The sequence below is a fragment of the Rhipicephalus sanguineus genome, chromosome 2 (assembly GCF_013339695.2).
Source record: "Rhipicephalus sanguineus isolate Rsan-2018 chromosome 2, BIME_Rsan_1.4, whole genome shotgun sequence".
In the NCBI taxonomy this organism is placed as follows: domain Eukaryota; kingdom Metazoa; phylum Arthropoda; class Arachnida; order Ixodida; family Ixodidae; genus Rhipicephalus; species Rhipicephalus sanguineus.
The window spans coordinates 73,859,805-73,876,425 of record NC_051177.1 but is presented as its reverse complement, the minus strand read 5'-3'; the positions used below and the strand labels follow the sequence as shown (position 1 = coordinate 73,876,425).

At 50.0% G+C, this 16,621-nt stretch overlaps 1 protein-coding gene across 4 annotated transcripts in view; it reads left to right on the top strand.

Moving 5' to 3' along the window:
• LOC119381666 (negative elongation factor A) overlaps positions 1 to 16,621 on the top strand; it is a 90,979-nt gene that overhangs the window by 58,106 nt on the left and 16,252 nt on the right. For 3 of the 4 annotated variants that reach the window (XM_049412442.1, XM_049412441.1, XM_049412440.1), the window contains exons 8-9: positions 186 to 285; positions 14,118 to 14,247. In XM_049412442.1, coding sequence (XP_049268399.1) covers positions 186 to 285; positions 14,118 to 14,247 — 230 coding nt within the window. The remainder of the gene's footprint in view (positions 1 to 185; positions 286 to 14,117; positions 14,248 to 16,621) is intronic. The other variant, XM_049412439.1, reaches the window with a different exon arrangement.

The window sequence follows — 16,621 nt, the reverse complement described above, 5'->3', positions numbered from 1 at the left end:
CCCTGGGAGTGTCCTCGTGAATTTAGGATGTGGACAGATCCGTCCCCGAAATTTTAGCATAATGTAAATGGCCAAGTCAAGAGCCTATATCAACTTGCCAAACTTCTCGTTGCCGTATTTTTCGTTTCTTAAGTCTTCATATCTTCTTAAACCTCGTGTCTGCTGGAATATTATTTTTACTGCAGCTCTCCTCAGTGCCAGCCTCTCCTGCTGCATCTTACGGCATCCCCGCCACTGGTACAGCCTTACCAGCCATTGCTGCTAAGACGAACCCGCCGTTGCAAGGTAAGCTGGACTGTTGTCATGCCGATTTTAACTGTTGTCAACCGCCAAACTCTCCGAAGTGGGCATTAAGATATCACTTCATTATTTCCATTATTTCGTTATAATCCGTTTTATTATAATGATATTTGACTATTTAAAATAGTAGGGGCGTGCGAATAGAGAAATTTTATCGCAAACCGAATCAGAATCGAATAGTGCGGAATAGTGCCCAAAAATATTGAATATCGAATCGAATACAAAATATTTTGTTGAAAATTGAAAGAAAATACAAAGCAGTGTAATCTGATCATGTCCTCGAGCACATAACGCGGTAGGTGACTACTACCGAAAGACTGCAGATGGTCGTGCAGAAACACAAGCTGTTCCACGTGACCTGTATTCAGGCTCTCTCGTCGTGATGTTACGTTGTTTCCTGCGGTTGAAAACATGCGCTCATTGGGCACCTCAGTAGCAGGAATCTGAAGGCATCACAAAGTGATTTCAACGAGACATGGATAAAGTGCAGCTCCATGCTCGGCGGTGCAGCAGTGGCGACTGCACAGCGTGAAAAAATTTTCACATGTAAAGTCAATCACCGAGGGTTTTGCGGGTCAAAGTCGAGAAGTTTTACGGTGTTTGCGGCATACGCAACCGAACTCCACAAGAAGTCCGTGCCTTCATTTTGGACATGAAGTTGGCAAGGGCTTGACAGTGAAGTGTATGGGGCAGCGCTAGAACAAATACAAGGACGAGAAAAGACAGGACGTGCGCTGTACTCACAACTAAAATTTTATTGTAAAAAACGGCACTTTTATACCCAGCATCGTCCGAATCATTGTCATCAAAAGTGCCATGTGAACCACATCAGAGCGATATTGTCACGTGGTCGTGACGTCGATGAAGACAGCAGTCGGCGTTTGCAGGATGAAACTGTTTATTTGGCCGAACTTGTGGCCGGAAAATGAGAACTATAACTACAGCAATACACGCTGTACAAATATAGTGGCGAACAGGGCGTCGTCCGTCGATCAACTGACAAGCGGTCAATCGCGTCGGCTTTTATACAGGCGGTATCGAACTTTCCAGCAATATCGCTGGTGGCGGCGTTATCTCTAGACAAAGCTGGAACGTTCGCGTGCGGGGCGCAATCTTAACAGAACGATCTACTATAGACGTGAAGCTTCTCGAACAATGCTTCGCGGACAGCGTCGAGCGTTGATAACCGTCCCTGCCGGTCAAACCCGAATACATCAAAACAAGACAAGAAGTGGGCGTGGCATTGCCCCCCTCTGAAAAAGCATCGTCCCGATGCTTGTGAAAGAACATAGAAGAGAGAAAAAAACAAGTGCATACAAAAATAAATTACAATAACAAAGGAAGAAAAATAGAGTCCCCAGGTTCGCTAACGCGCAAAAAACGGCTTAAGGCGCACGACATGGACGACTTCAGGTCGTGCGCGGCGTCGCTGGGAGTTCGTAATGCCGTCCGGGATCACCTCGTAGTCAAGAGCGCCGAGGCGTCGAAGAACCTTGTATGGCCCGAAGTATCGCCGAAGGAGTTTTTCGCTAAGCCCACGTCGGCGTATCGGCGTCCAGACCCAAACACGGTCGCCGGGCTGGTATTCCGCGAAGCGTCGTCGAAGATTGTAGCGACGGCTGTCGGTGTGTTGCTGGGTCTTGATGCGCAGGCGGGCGAGCTGTCGAGCTTCTTCGGCACGTTGTAAGTAAGCGGCGGCATCGAGGTTTTCTTCGTCGGTGACGTTGGGTAGCATGGCGTCGAGCGTCGTCGCCGGGCTCCTTCCGTAGACCAACTTGTACGGAGTCATCTGCGTCGTTTCTTGGACGGCCGTGTTGTATGCGAAGGTCACATACGGAAGGATGGCATCCCACGTCTTGTGTTCGACGTCAGCATACATGGCCAACATGTCAGCGATGGTCTTGTTTAGCCGCTCGGTCAGGCCATTTGTCTGTGGGTGGTACGCTGTGGTCCGGCGGTGGCTTGTTTGGCTGTATCTCAGTATTGCCTGAGTTAGGTCAGCAGTAAACGCCGTACCTCTGTCGGTGATGAGAACTTCTGGGGCGCCATGACGCAGGACGATGTTCTCAACGAAGAACTTCGCTACCTCGGCGGCACTGCCTCTAGGCAGGGCCCTCGTCTCGGCGTAGCGGGTGAGGTAGTCTGTAGCTACGACGATCCATTTGTTTCCGGTATTGGACGTCGGGAACGGACCCAGTAAGTCCATCCCGATTTGCTGGAACGGCCGTCGAGGTGGCTCGATAGGCTGCAGAAGTCCGGCTGGCCTAGTGGGCGGTGTCTTGCGTCGCTGACAGTCCCGGCAGGTCTTCACGTAACGAGTGACGTCGGCGGAAAGGCGCGGCCAGTAGTACTTCTCCTGTATTCTTGCTAGCGTGCGAGAAACACCCAGGTGTCCAGCCGTCGGGTCGTCGTGCAGAGCCTGGAGGACCTCTGGCCACAATGTCGAGGGTACCACGAGAAGGCTATCGGCTCGAAGCGGTGAGAAGTTCTTCTTTAGGAGAACACCGTTGCGCAAGAAAAATGACGGCAGTCCCCGCGTGAATACCTTCGGAACAACGGTGGTCCTGCCCTCGAGGTATTCCACAAGGCCCCTGAGTTCTGGATCCGTTCGCTGTCGTTCGGCGAAGTCGTCGGCACTTATGATTCCCAAGAAGGAGTCGTCCTCCTTGTCGTCCTGCGGCGGTGGGTCGACGGGGGCGCGAGACAGGCAGTCAGCGTCGGAGTGTTTCCTTCCGGACTTGTAAACGACGGTAATGTCGAATTCTTGAAGTCGTAGGCTCCACCGTGCGAGGCGACCTGAAGGGTCCTTCAAGTTAGCTAGCCAACACAATGCGTGGTGGTCGCTCACAACTTTGAAGGGCCTGCCGTAGAGGTAGGGGCGAAACTTGGATGCAGCCCAGATGATCGCTAGGCACTCCTTTTCTGTTGTGGAATAGTTCGTTTCTGCCTTTGATAGCGACCGGCTAGCATAACTGATGACCCTTTCCTGCCCGTCAGTCTTCTGCACAAGGACGGCGCCGAGTCCTACGCTGCTTGCGTCGGTGTGGATTTCCGTATCGGCGTATTCGTCGAAATGTGCTAGTATAGGAGGCATCTGAAGGCGTCGTTTCAGTTCTTCAAATGCTTCGATTTGCGCCGTTTCCCACTTGAATGGCACGTCGGTCTTCGTGAGGTGAGTTAGCGGTTCGGCGATTCGAGAAAATTCCTTGACAAAGCGCCTGTAGTAGGCGCACAAGCCGAGAAAACGGCGCACGGCTTTCGTGTCGGTGGGGGGCGGGAAGGCAGCGATGGCAGCTGTTTTCCGCGGGTCTGGGCGAACACCACCCTTGCTGATCACGTGACCCAAAAACAGCAGCTCCTCGTATGCAAAGCGGCACTTTTCAGGCTTCAAGGTGAGGCCAGAAGTCTTGATTGCTTGTAGTACAGTGTCAAGGCGCCGGAGGTGTTCGTCGAAGCTCGAGGCAAACACAATGACGTCGTCCAAGTACACAAGGCAAGTCTGCCACTTCAGTCCAGCCAGCACGGTGTCCATAACGCGCTGGAACGTCGCAGGTGCCGAGCAAAGACCAAAGGGCATAACCTTGAACTCGAAGAGGCCGTCTGGTGTTATAAAGGCAGTCTTCTCTCGGTCTCTCTCGTCGACTTCGATTTGCCAATAGCCGGTCTTGAGGTCCATCGACGAAAAGTACCTCGCGTTGTAGAGTCGATCCAGGGTGTCGTCTATCCGTGGGAGAGGGTAGACGTCCTTCTTCGTGATTTTGTTCAGGCGGCGATAATCGACGCAGAAGCGTAGGGTTCCGTCTTTCTTCTTCACTAACACCACGGGTGACGCCCATGGACTCTTCGACGGCTGGATGATGTCGTCGCGTAGCATTTCGTCGACTTGTTTCTTTATGGATTCGCGTTCTCGCGTTGAAACTCTGTACGGGCTCTGCCGGAGTGGCCTGGCATTTTCCTCTGTTATGATGCGATGTTTTGCGACTGGGGTCTGGCGGATTCTTGACGATGACGAAAAGCAGTCCCTGTATTTCAAGAGCAGGGTTTTGAGCTGTTCTTGTTTATGCTTCAAAAGGCTAGGATTAACGTCGAAAACTGGTTGAGAAGCTTGGTTCGTCGGTGTTGGCTCGGAAGAATCGGCGATGGCGAAAGCCATCCGCCATCGCCGTAGCCGTGATTTCTTCGATGTAGGCGACTGTCGTGCCTTTGTTTACGTGCTTATACTCGTTGCTAAAATTTGTGAGCATCACTGTTGCTTTGCCTCCCCGCAACTCTGCTATTCCTCTTGCGACGCAAATCTCGCGGTTAATCAACTGGTGCTGGTCGCCTTCAATGACGCCTTCCAGGTCTGCTACTTTCTGAGAGCCGACGGAAATGATGACGCTGGAGCGAGGGGGAATGGTGACTTGGTCTTCCAGCACATTCAAGGCATGCTTCCCTGGCGGCGTGTACCGCGGTAATGCTTTTTCTGTAGATAGTGTTATCGACTTCGATCTGAGGTCGATGACTGCACCATGAAGGCCTAAGAAGTCCATACCAAGGATGACATCTCGGGAGCAATGCTGAAGGACTACAAGCTTGCGGGATAAATCCGGTTGTTGATGGAGACCCTCGCTGTGCAGATTCCTGCCGGCGTTACTAGGTGACCTCCCGCTGTGCGGATTTCGGGGCCTTCCCAGGCGGGTCTTGACTTTCTTCAGCTTCGTCGCGAACGGTCCACTGATGACGGAATAGTCGGCTCCAGTATCGACGAGAGCGATGACGTTGTGGCCGTCGATGAGAACGTCGAGGTCACTCGTTCGTCGCCTACCGTTTCGATTTGGTCGCGGCGTCGGATCACGGCTACGTCGGTTTGTCCCGCTGCTTCGTCGTTGTGTCGTCAGGTCTTCTTCGGGACGTGAAGTTTCGACGTCAGGGCTTCGTTCGGCTTGCGGCGTGTTCTTTAGATGTCGTTGCGGCGTTGTCGTCGGCGGCGGAGGATCTTCGGTATTTCGTCGTACAGCAACCGCACCTCCATCGGTTGCTGCCCTTAGTTTTCCGGATACGGGCTAGGTGACCGGCCCCGAGTTGGGCCAGTGTATGGTCGGCGTTGGGGAGAGACGTAGCGGCCTGGCGACGGCGAACGGGAAGGTTGTCGGGGCGTCCATTGCGTTCCCGCGAGGTAGTCGGCGATGTCACGTGGTCTTTCCCCTCGCTGTGGACGCGGCGCGTCGATGGCGAATCCACGCAGTCCCATCTGTCGGTACTGGCAGCGGCGGTAAGTGTGGCCAGCTTCTCCGCAATGGTAACAGAGTGGGCAGTGGTCGGGGGCGCGCCAAACGTCGGTCTTCCTCGGCGTGTATCGTTGGCCGGCTGGCGGGCGGTGTGACGTCGGTGGCGGCGGCGGTGGTGCCTGGCGGCGGAACTGTTGAGGCGGCGCGGCGTCTTGACCTGGGCGAGGAGGGGTGCCGTTGCGTCGGGCTGCAGCAGCATAGGTCACTGCTTGCAGCTGTGGCTGCGCTCTCTCGGGGGTGCCCAGAGACTGCTGGATTTCCTCTCGGACGATGTCAGCGATCGACGCAACTTCAGGCTGTGGTGAGGGTAAGAGCTTGCGTAGTTCTTCCCGCACGATTGCTCGGATCGTTTCGCGCAGGTCGTCGGAGCCGACAGCATGAACAACTGGGTTGTCTTGAATCGATCGGCGATTATACTGCCGGTTGCGCATTTCCAACGTCTTCTCAATCGTCGTCGCCTCTGAGACGAACTCTTGGACTGTCGACGGTGGGTTCCGCATTAGCCCAGCGAAGAGCTCTTGCTTTACCCTTCGCATGAGCAAGCGGACTTTCTTGTCCTCGGGCATGGCTGGGTCGGCGTGTCGGAACAGTCTGCTCATCTCTTCCGCGTACAGCACCACGTTCTCGTTTGGAAGCTGCACACGGGTTTCCAGCAGAGCTTCGGCCCTCTCCTTGCGGACGACACTCGTGAATGTGGCAAGGAATCTTGTGCGAAAAATGTCCCACGTCGTGAGGCTTCGCTCTTGGTTCTCGAACCAAGTTCGGGCAGAGTCCTCCAAGGCGAAGTAGACGTGTCTTAACTTGTGTTCATCGGTCCATTCGTTAAAAATGGCGACGCGGTCGTACTTCTCCAGCCAACTTTCCGGGTCTTCAGCAGATGATCCGTGAAAGGTCGGTGGTTCCTTTGGGCGCTGTAGCAGCACGGGTGCAAGCGGCATGGTTGCTGTCATTGTCGCTGTTGTGTTGGTCATGGTCGGGGTCTTCCTGGTCTTGTCGGGTAAAGGCTGGTATTCTGGAGGTAGTCCTTGTGTCCTGCGGCTTGCTCGCTGTTCGGGGTAGGCGTCGATGTCTTCGTTGCGGCCCGGACTGGGTTCACGGCCTGACGGGGGCGACCGGAACATGAGCGAAGCAGCACCTCCACCAGATGTCACGTGGTCGTGACGTCGATGAAGACAGCAGTCGGCGTTTGCAGGATGAAACTGTTTATTTGGCCGAACTTGTGGCCGGAAAATGAGAACTATAACTACAGCAATACACGCTGTACAAATATAGTGGCGAACAGGGCGTCGTCCGTCGATCAACTGACAAGCGGTCAATCGCGTCGGCTTTTATACAGGCGGTATCGAACTTTCCAGCAATATCGCTGGTGGCGGCGTTATCTCTAGACAAAGCTGGAACGTTCGCGTGCGGGGCGCAATCTTAACAGAACGATCTACTATAGACGTGAAGCTTCTCGAACAATGCTTCGCGGACAGCGTCGAGCGTTGATAACCGTCCCTGCCGGTCAAACCCGAATACATCAAAACAAGACAAGAAGTGGGCGTGGCAATATGAGCAGGAAGACAGCCTCATGGAAATCATACACAGCATAAAAAAACATACAGTCGGTAAAAACAGTACGAAGTAGCACTATACTATGCACGTGTGCCTTAGATAATCTAATTCTGTAGATGAAAGGTCTATGGATGCTTGATTGATGCAGATTAAAAGAGAAAATGCATCAGTCAAGCATGCATAGACCTTTCATCTAAGGAATTAGATTATCTCAGGCACACGTGCATAGTATAGTGCTACTTCGTACTGTTTTTATCGACTATGTTTTTTATGCTGTGTATGATTTCCACGAAGCTGTCTTCCTGCCGATATCGCTCTGACGTGGTTCAGGTGGCACTTTTGATGTCAATGATTTGGAGGATGCTGGGTATATAAGTGCCGTTTTTTACAATAACATTTTAGTTGTGAGTACAGCGCACGTCCTGTTTTTTCTCGTCCTTGTATTCGTTCTAGAGCTGCCCCATACACTTCACTACAGACGAGCCCGACTATATCGAACAATTTCTAAACACGGTAAATTTACATTGAGAATATATAGCAAAAGTTACTGTTACATCGAACGAAAATAGCAACGACAACCGATATATCAAACTCCATGTGTATCAAAAGTGCCCCAGCAAGTTGGCTTTCCCTTGCGGTGGCGGGGAAAACTGCCGGCGCCACCCTAGAAAAAGTGGTTTAGACCCGGTTGTGCACGGGCGAACACCCCCCTGCAAGAAATGATCCTGGCCCGCTCGCAGCGCTTACAGCCAATCAGAGGCCGTCGTGCTTTCTCCGAGGCGCGGAGGCGGTAGAAGTGAGCGCCATTTTTTCTTTCTTTATGCTTGTGTGCCTGCTGCTGCCTGTTTTCCTCGAGTCCTCATTCAGCGTGGTCCGTGCTGGTGGTGTTGCCTGTTGGTGCTCTGTGAACTTTATTGGCGCGCTGTCGTCATGGCTAGTGCAAAGAGGCAGAATTTGCCGTTCGCCGCGAAACTCGAAATCATAAATCGGGTCGAGCGCGATGAAAAGAAGTCCGACGTTGCCACCGCGTACAAAATTCCAAGGAGCAATATGAGTACTATCCTGAAGAACAAGGCAGACATCAGGGCCAAGTCGGACAAAAGGCCAGGTGCCCGTGGCGCCCGACATGTGTGCACTGCTGTGTACGAAGATGTTGAAGCGGCCGTTTACAAATGGTTTGTGGACGTTCGGTCGCGAAACATCCCAGTGTCCGGCCCTATGATCGAGCAGAAAGCCAAGGACCTTGCTTTCCTGCTTGGCAGGAACGATTTCCAAGGCGGTTCAGGCTGGCTCCAACGGTTCAAAGAACGGCACGACATCGTTGGCAAAGCTGTTACAGGTGAAAGTAGAGCGGCGGACCTGGACAGTGTAGACAAATGGCTCGAGGAAAACTGGCGAGATATCGCAGCAAGATATCAAGACCAAGATATCTTCAATGCGGATGAAACCGCTCTATTTTGGCAAATGTTGCCAAACAAGACACTTGCATGTCGTGGCGACAAGACTTGCGGCGGCAAGGCAAACAAAGCTCGTGTGTCCGTGCTGTTGGCAGCTAATTTAGACGGATCGAAAAAGCTTCGACCTCTGGTTATCGGGGAAAAGCACGGCACCGCGGTGTTTTTGAAATGCGCTGTCACTTCCAGTTACCTACCGAGCAAACTCAAAAGCGTGGATGACCGGGGAGCTTTTCGGCAGGTGGCTATCGTCGTGGAATGATGATTTGGTAGGCAAAAATCGCAAGGTGTGCCTGCTCGTGGACAATTGTTCATCGCACCACTGCAGTACGACCTTCAGCAACATCGAGCTGCGTTTTTTGCCCCCAAACACTACGTCTGTGCTGCAACCACTGGATCAAGGCGTTATACGCGCACTGAAAGCTGGCTATCGGAAGTGCCTGGTGGAGAGGCTGCTGCAGAACCTTCGTGTCGGCAGGGAGCTTAAGATCGACTTGCTCGGAGCTCTTTCTATGTTGAGTAGATCGTCGGCAGATGTCACGAAGGAGACGATCCAGAACTGCTTTAGGCATGCCGGCTTCCGCATGCCTGGTGATGACACCCCAAATTCCGATGACAGCACTGAAGACACCGCAGGTGTTTCCGCCGAAGTTTGGAGCGAGCTGGCAGAGTTCCCGGGAGCTATCGACGGATCGACATTCGACGAGTTCGTCAGTGCGGACGATGATGTCGCCATCATGGGTGAGCTACAAGATAAGGACTACGTTGCAGACGTCGTGCCGACCACGAGCCAAAGTGACAGCAATAAGGAAATTGACGATGGCCCATTGCCTACATCTCCGAAGTGATTAGTGCACTTGCGTTGGTCCGGCGCTATTGCATGAATGTGGAAGGTTGCGGCCTCAGCTGCTCCGACTCATTGGACAACGTGGAGGCGTGCGTGCTGTCGCAGGCAGTGAAGTCGTTGACACAAGAAAATCCAGGACTATATTGTTCCAAAGTAGGGCACGCAAGTAAGCCACCATAATAATAAAGTACTTTTCTTATTGTTATGTGCCTTTGTGTCAAAATCCTATAGCGGGCCTATATCGAATTATGCCATATATCGAACTAATAAACGTTTTTTGGCGAGTTCGATATACCCGGGTTCGACTGTATGAGCCCTAACCAACTCGCCCACCTTTCAGTCATTCTCCAAGGGCTTGACAGTTTTCTCGCGTTTTTTTTTCACGGGCTGAAACTACGTAATATTCTTTAAAATAAACATGCGCTTGCTTTTAAACCAGGATATCGGTGAGAGTTTCAATGAAAAGCCTACTTTAATGACAGCGTTACTTTTAGCCACTCCACTCTCACCAAGTCGCACCTTGGGCCATTATCATGCTTTAGATATTCGTCCTTTCGAATTATTCATAACTTCGAATACTGGCTATTCGAAAGTCAAATCGAATTATTCGATTAGGTATTTCGAATTCGAAACTCAAATATTCGCACACCCCTATAAAATAGCTTGACAAGTTTACACATTAATCAAGAAATAGTGTCCATTTGTTCCAAAGAATGACTGAAAAGGTTTCTTTCACTGGGCAGCTTGCGAAACACTTATGCAAGGAACATTTCTTGTAGTTTTATACACATTCTTCTGTTGACTGGAAGAAGTAGTGAAATCTCTTTCTACAAAACTTAGTGTGGCCCATTTGCCTTGGCGAAGCATTTTCTTGAACAAGCTGGTTCGTAACCGAAGTGGAAAAACAAGAAGCACAAGAAAGAAAGTGAGGACAAGACTTGTATACCAGTCCTGTGTACTCGTCTTGTCCTCATTTTGATTTTTTTTGCATGCTTCTTGTTTCATCCTTCTGTCTTTTGAAATCACACCACATTGCAGCTGCAAGCATTTTGCCCTGTTTTCCTGCTTAATCTGCCTCTTCTGTGCTTGCTTTGCTTATCAGTTCTTTGCCTTGTATCCTTGCTGGTGCATCCCAGTGACACATGCAACTACACTCAAACCTCGATGTAATGAACACGGATATAACGAATTATCGGTTATAACGAAATAAGTGAAAAATAGTCCTGTCATTAGATAGAGTGTTGTGAATGCATGCTTATAATGAATTTTTTGATACAGTCGAACTCCGCTTCAACGAAATTTCCGGTACAACGAAAAATTCTCGGTTCCCCGTCAACACTCCATAGGAGTCAATGCATAAATATGCTCGCCACAACGAACACTTTTTCTGCTGCCGTTCTGCTTCAACGAAATTTGACGATGCCATTCGGGGCTCAAAAATTTAATTTACCGTGCAATAAACACAATCTCGGACATTTTGATGCATTTTAGAACATAAAAATACGAATTCGAAGTCTGAATCGCGTGTTGGAACCACCAGAAACCGCCGCTGTTGACTGAGCATGGGGGCCGCCATTGCTTGATAGCGACGGCGATCAGACTGCCCTGCTTTCGCAACTGGCTTGAGTTGCTTCTGAGTCGCAGACAATCCGAAGCCAAAGCTCAGTTGTCGACACTGGGGTGCAATCGCGAAACGATAGCTTTTCCAATGCCTTTCCAATACTTTTCGTGCTTTTCGCGCTTCGCTAGTGGTCAGAGCGACGGTACATCCGCCACAACCGCGTTATCGATGCGAGCAGCCCTGGGGTGCAGTCGCGGTATGGTGCCTTTTCCAATGCCAATGCTTTTCGCGCTTAGCCAGTGCGACCGGTGGTCGGAGCAACAATTCGTACGCATTATCAACGGGATCAGCCAGCCGCGAGTGGTGGATAAGAATAGCATAGAATAAGGCGTAAGTCATCGCTCCGCGATAGCACGCCTGCATGTCGCCGTTGTCGGCGAATAGCTAGTGTTAGCGTGTTGGTGCAACTGTGCAGTTCGTGTTGCGCGCCCACGCTTGTTTGATTCGTTCGCGGAAGCCGTTGTTTCTGCGTGCTTTTCAACGTGGCGTCGCTATTCATATATGAGAATCGCGTCGTAACGCTGCTGGGGACACAAAGGAAGCAGCAGACACTTTTTAAATATTGGAAATAAAAGTTTCACTGTTCTACTAGCTCAGGTCAGTCATATTTTTTTCGATTTCACGACAACGAAATGTTTGCTTCAACGAACATTTTTCCGAGCACCGTCAATTTCGTTGTAGCGGGGTTTGACTGTATAACGAAGTTATTTTCGTGTCAGATGTGACTTTGTTTTAATGAGGTTATAGTGTATTACAATCAAGATTGTGGTGATGTTTCATCGCACAAACTTATTTTAGAGGCGAAACAAAGAAAGAGCCACGGTCTTTTCGCATCACTTGCACTATGAAAGTGTAGCAGCATCACCGTCCAAAAGGAAGATAATAATGGCGGCTCATGGGGAACGGACGGCGGCCTGCAGAAAAGCGAAGCAGGCGTGTGGCTCAAGACACGAGCAGCCCGTGCGTCGCTCTCTTGGGTTCGTTTTCCGCTGACGAAGATGGACCGTCAGCTAGATCTTTCTGTCTAGCAAATGCTCCTCTTTACTGTGGCCTGTTGTTTTCTCTTCTCTCGCACGCCACAAAAGTATAAAGAGTATTCAGTTAAATTTGCACATATCAAATCTGAAGGGTATCACGAAATAGATGTGCAAGTAATTTGATATGACTGAAATGAACCCTAGGTATGTAGTATGCTGCACTTCAATGCAGTTCCTTTTGCTAATGGTATGTTTCTCTGCATCACACTGTTGTCTTAAAAGGGAGCCTACTAAAGCTAAATGGTGGTTGGGAGCGAGGAGTGTAGTTTGAGTTGAGAGGCCATTAGTACTCTACTACTATACAGTTCATGCTTACAAAGCTCCTGTGTGAGCTTCTTGATTGAACAGTTTAAGCTTATACGTGAACGTAAAGCTCCTAGTTGTATTCACACAACATAGCCATAACTTAATACTTCTGCTAAAACGGTCACACAGCCAAAATTGCATGGACCAAAGCAAAGCACATTTTTCTAAGTTCTAAGTAGATACAGTCGACGTCCGATTTCCCGGACGCCCGAAATTCTGGACATGCCTGATTTCCCGGACTCATCTGTGGCACCATCATGTTCCCCGTAGAGTCAATGTATTAAAAAGTCAGAAATTCCGGACGCTTATAGCCTTCGCCATCCGATTTACTGGACTTTTTACTGTTAACTGCCGACCCAAAGTCACCACCCACGCCGCCATTTTGGTTGTTTTCATATCCTTGAACCCACCGTACTCGCATCGCAGGTGTGGCCAGCAGAACCGCTGTTCCGCGCCGCAGCTGCCGTAACCTCGAAACCGCACGTGTCAATCCATTGCCAGCCGTAGCTTAGCCAAGCCAAACCTCACTGTGTTCGTTCACGTGTTTTGTCAGCTCTGCCAGCTCTGCGGTTGATCGTTTGCTGCTGCGCGCTACCTTCAGTGATCACGTTTCCCGAGCTTCAGCATCCACCGAGTTCCTAGCTGTTTCGTGCTGCGCTTTTCGTCGAGCGGATTCACCGTTTACAGCAATGGCACCGACTGCTCCTTCGTCTTCGTCCGCGCCTTCGAAGCGCACAAAGCCACCTCGTAGGCTCACGATGACGAACTGCCATATGCGGACGTTGCCTTCGACGATCTGCGCGCTGCCGGCGTGTCGATTCCAGCCGAGATAACCCTTGAGGGCTTCGCCAACGCTGACAAAGACCTCGAGCCATGTGCGGAGTTGACCGATGACGAAATCATTGTCAAGTTACGGAGGATTCCGATGACTCCGACACCGAGAACGAAGAGCCAGCTCCTACACAGCCAACGAGCTTGGAGTTGACGCGAGCACTGATGACACTGTCATTGGTGTACAGCGGCAACATGACGTTGACTTAAATTGAGGCAGACATGATCGCGGGCAAGCGGACCGTGCAAAAGAAAATAAGCGACTTCTTTACGCCCAAGTGCTGACCTATGAGGTAGTGCTGGCAACGTCGTATTTTTTTTTTTATAAACGGCTCTTTTCAAAGCCACCTAAACGATGCATTGGCTGAATTGCAATGGGAATCTTGTACTCCGGCCGTGACCCTCTCCGTCAGCGAAAAATACCTACCAAAAAGGTGCGTTTTCACGTGCATTCGTTTTTCCGGACTGCCCGATTTTCCAGACGTTTCGCGGTCCATTGAGGGTCCGGGAAATCGGACGTCGACTGTACTATCTCAGTGAAGCACAACACATAGCGAAATTTTGCAAATTAACTTTCTGTTGTACCGCTGTTGCAAGAAAGCAGCAAAATTTATTTTAGCATTAAGATTCAGTTTCGGACTGTTCATTAATCTGGGAGATTCCATGAAAAATATTAGTTGGATACTGTGTACTGAGAATTCAAACGTTCTTAGCTTGCCTTTGCTGCGAATGAGACCTCTTGGGTGACAGCAACAAAGTCTGCGGAAATTTTACGCTTAGACTGGTAAAATTGGTGTGCTTTAGCGCCCTGCGGCGATTGCACAAATATTTTGTTGACCGTGAGGTCTCTGATACCTCTTTTTTTTACCTAACATGCTGTCGCGTAATTCTCGACAGCTTCAGGGGGCGGTGGCAGCCAAACTGGGACCACGACCAAGCCAGGAGCTACGTTGGAGCAGAGCACAGCTGCACCGGCGCAACCACACGAGGCCATGCCGCCGAGCACCAGTGTGGATGCAAGCACAGGGTTTGTAGTTGCACTACTATTGGCTAAATGTTACACAGAGGATACTTTCTGTGAATACTGTGAAACATTGTACTGGCAAAAAAAGACACGGGCAGGATAGGAAGAGACGGACACGCCGGACTTCTCACGACCTCCTTACTACCCATCAGATGCGACCGAATCTGTCGGTCGCATCTGTTAGGTAGTGAGGAAGTGTGTGAGTATACCTGAGTGCTGTTTCGACATGCAGTTTGGCCGCTTTTGATTATTTGCAGCCCGGCTGATCAATTATTGTTTCGCCATGGCGTCAGTGGCTCCTTCTGGAGTACAAAAAGGAAGGCGTACGTGTAATAAGGTTCACTTGAAGTCCGGTGTTGTGTGTTTCTTCCTGTCTAGCCTGTGTCTTTGTTCGCCAGTACAATGTTTCAGAATATGCACCAGAACCAACTAGCTCAGCTGTCAGCGCTGAGAGGCTTTCTGTGGACTCCCGCAGATACCAGTTTTTCGCTTCAAAGTGAACAGCAGTAATGTCTAAGAATTCTGCAGAATAGCTTGAATAATTGTGAGATTTTTGGAGATTCCCAGCACGGGCACCCGGAAGTTAAAAGTCTAAAAAAAAGTCACAGTTTTGCCGCAATGGCGAAGCAATGAATGCGATAGCAATAAATTGGAATGTAACTCGAAGAACGGAAAGCAGGTTGAAATTGCCAGCGCATCGCTCGAGCCCAAAGGACGCACGAAAAGAACGCACACAGGACGAGCGCATACTATCATTCGTCACAGCTCGACACTTGAAGCGCACTGCTCAAACATAAAGCAGGATGCACGAAATGAACAAACAGGTACACACAGGACGAGCGTGAACTAACTGTCCCAGTTGTTACTTATTTCTGTTTGAACAGTGCGCTCCTTTTGCAAACTCAGCCGCTGCAGCGAGCGAAGTGACCTTCGTACGCTTTGTGACTTCAGCGCCGACATCACAGCGAAACCACAAGACATACAAACCCATCTCCCCCCCCCCCCAGCCGCCTCCTTCTTTCCTCGAGATAAGCACGCAAAGGTGACCACGCCCTGTAGTGCGAAGAGCAACGGCTTTCGCAGGAACAGGGTGACGATCTTTAAAGCGCGCCACGCGTGCACATCGCGCCATCTACAGTCAAACCTTGTTACAACGAACACCACATTAACGAACATTTCAAATTAACGAACTTTTAAGAAATTCCGTGCCGACTGCTTTAGTTTCAATGTAAAAATATTTCACTACTACGAACTTCAGAATAACGAACATTTCGGAATAACGATCGTTATTTAATTCCCATGTAATCTTAACAACACCTCAGTACTACGAACTTATATCCCGAAATGCGAGGATTCTTAGATTTCAGTGTATCAGTCATGGCAGTCGGAGCTGTAAGGTAGCCGACGACGCAGCGCGAAGAGCGGACGCCCTTCCACAAAAACCTGAGATAGCGCGGGAGGAGAAAGACGCGGACAGAGAACTTTTTTTTTTTTTCCCCTCCATTGCGGAGGCGACAACGCATCAGATTTTGTAACATATTTTACAGGTTATCACGTGCATTCTACCGAAAGTCAAATCCTGCCATTACTCAAAGTTGCTTCCACTTCCCTTTGAACCAAAGAGAATGAAATATGCATATGCCTTGTTTCAACTAAAAATATTGCGCTGGTTAGTTGGATCATGACAAATATGCTCATTTTTCTTTATAATATGTGATATAAACTATTCGAATTCGCTTCGATCAAATCACTATTCACTTCGAATTTGCTTCGGACCTAAAATTTACTATTCGCACAGGCCTAATGATGATCCATTAGTCACGGTAAAATGTTTGGAAGCAGCAGGACGAATGCATGTACTTATTCAAGTAAAATGTATTTAAAAAACTGCAGCAAAATGGTCAAAAAATCGATTTTTCGCAAAGCTTATTTTCGAGGCGTTTGTACTTCTGAGCACCTACTCTCAAATTGCTAACGCTAAATTCGGTCGGGAAACGCGATAAAATCGGCTTTCAAAGCACCCCGGCAGCACTAAAATGTCCCCAAAAGGACGAAATTTGTTCGAACTTCCCGCGCGCGCCATGAGCGTTGCAGCGGGCCGAGCGCCGCCATCTTGGGCTAGATTTGAAGCTGTTTTCTTTGTGCACATTTTGCGCCATCTCAAAATGGCGTCGCTCAAGCAGAACGGCCGCCGTCGCGGGTTTTCTCAAGGTCGTTTCCAGGCCACTGATTGGCTCTCACACTTGGCTTTCCGAGTCTCCCATTGGCTGGCGCGACCGACACGTCAATTTTTTTTTCTTTGTGTTGGGTTCTCCGCCGTGGCTGTCCGTTTGTGTGCGCCTGCTTTTGCGATCGTGCGTGTTTCTCGACGGACCGT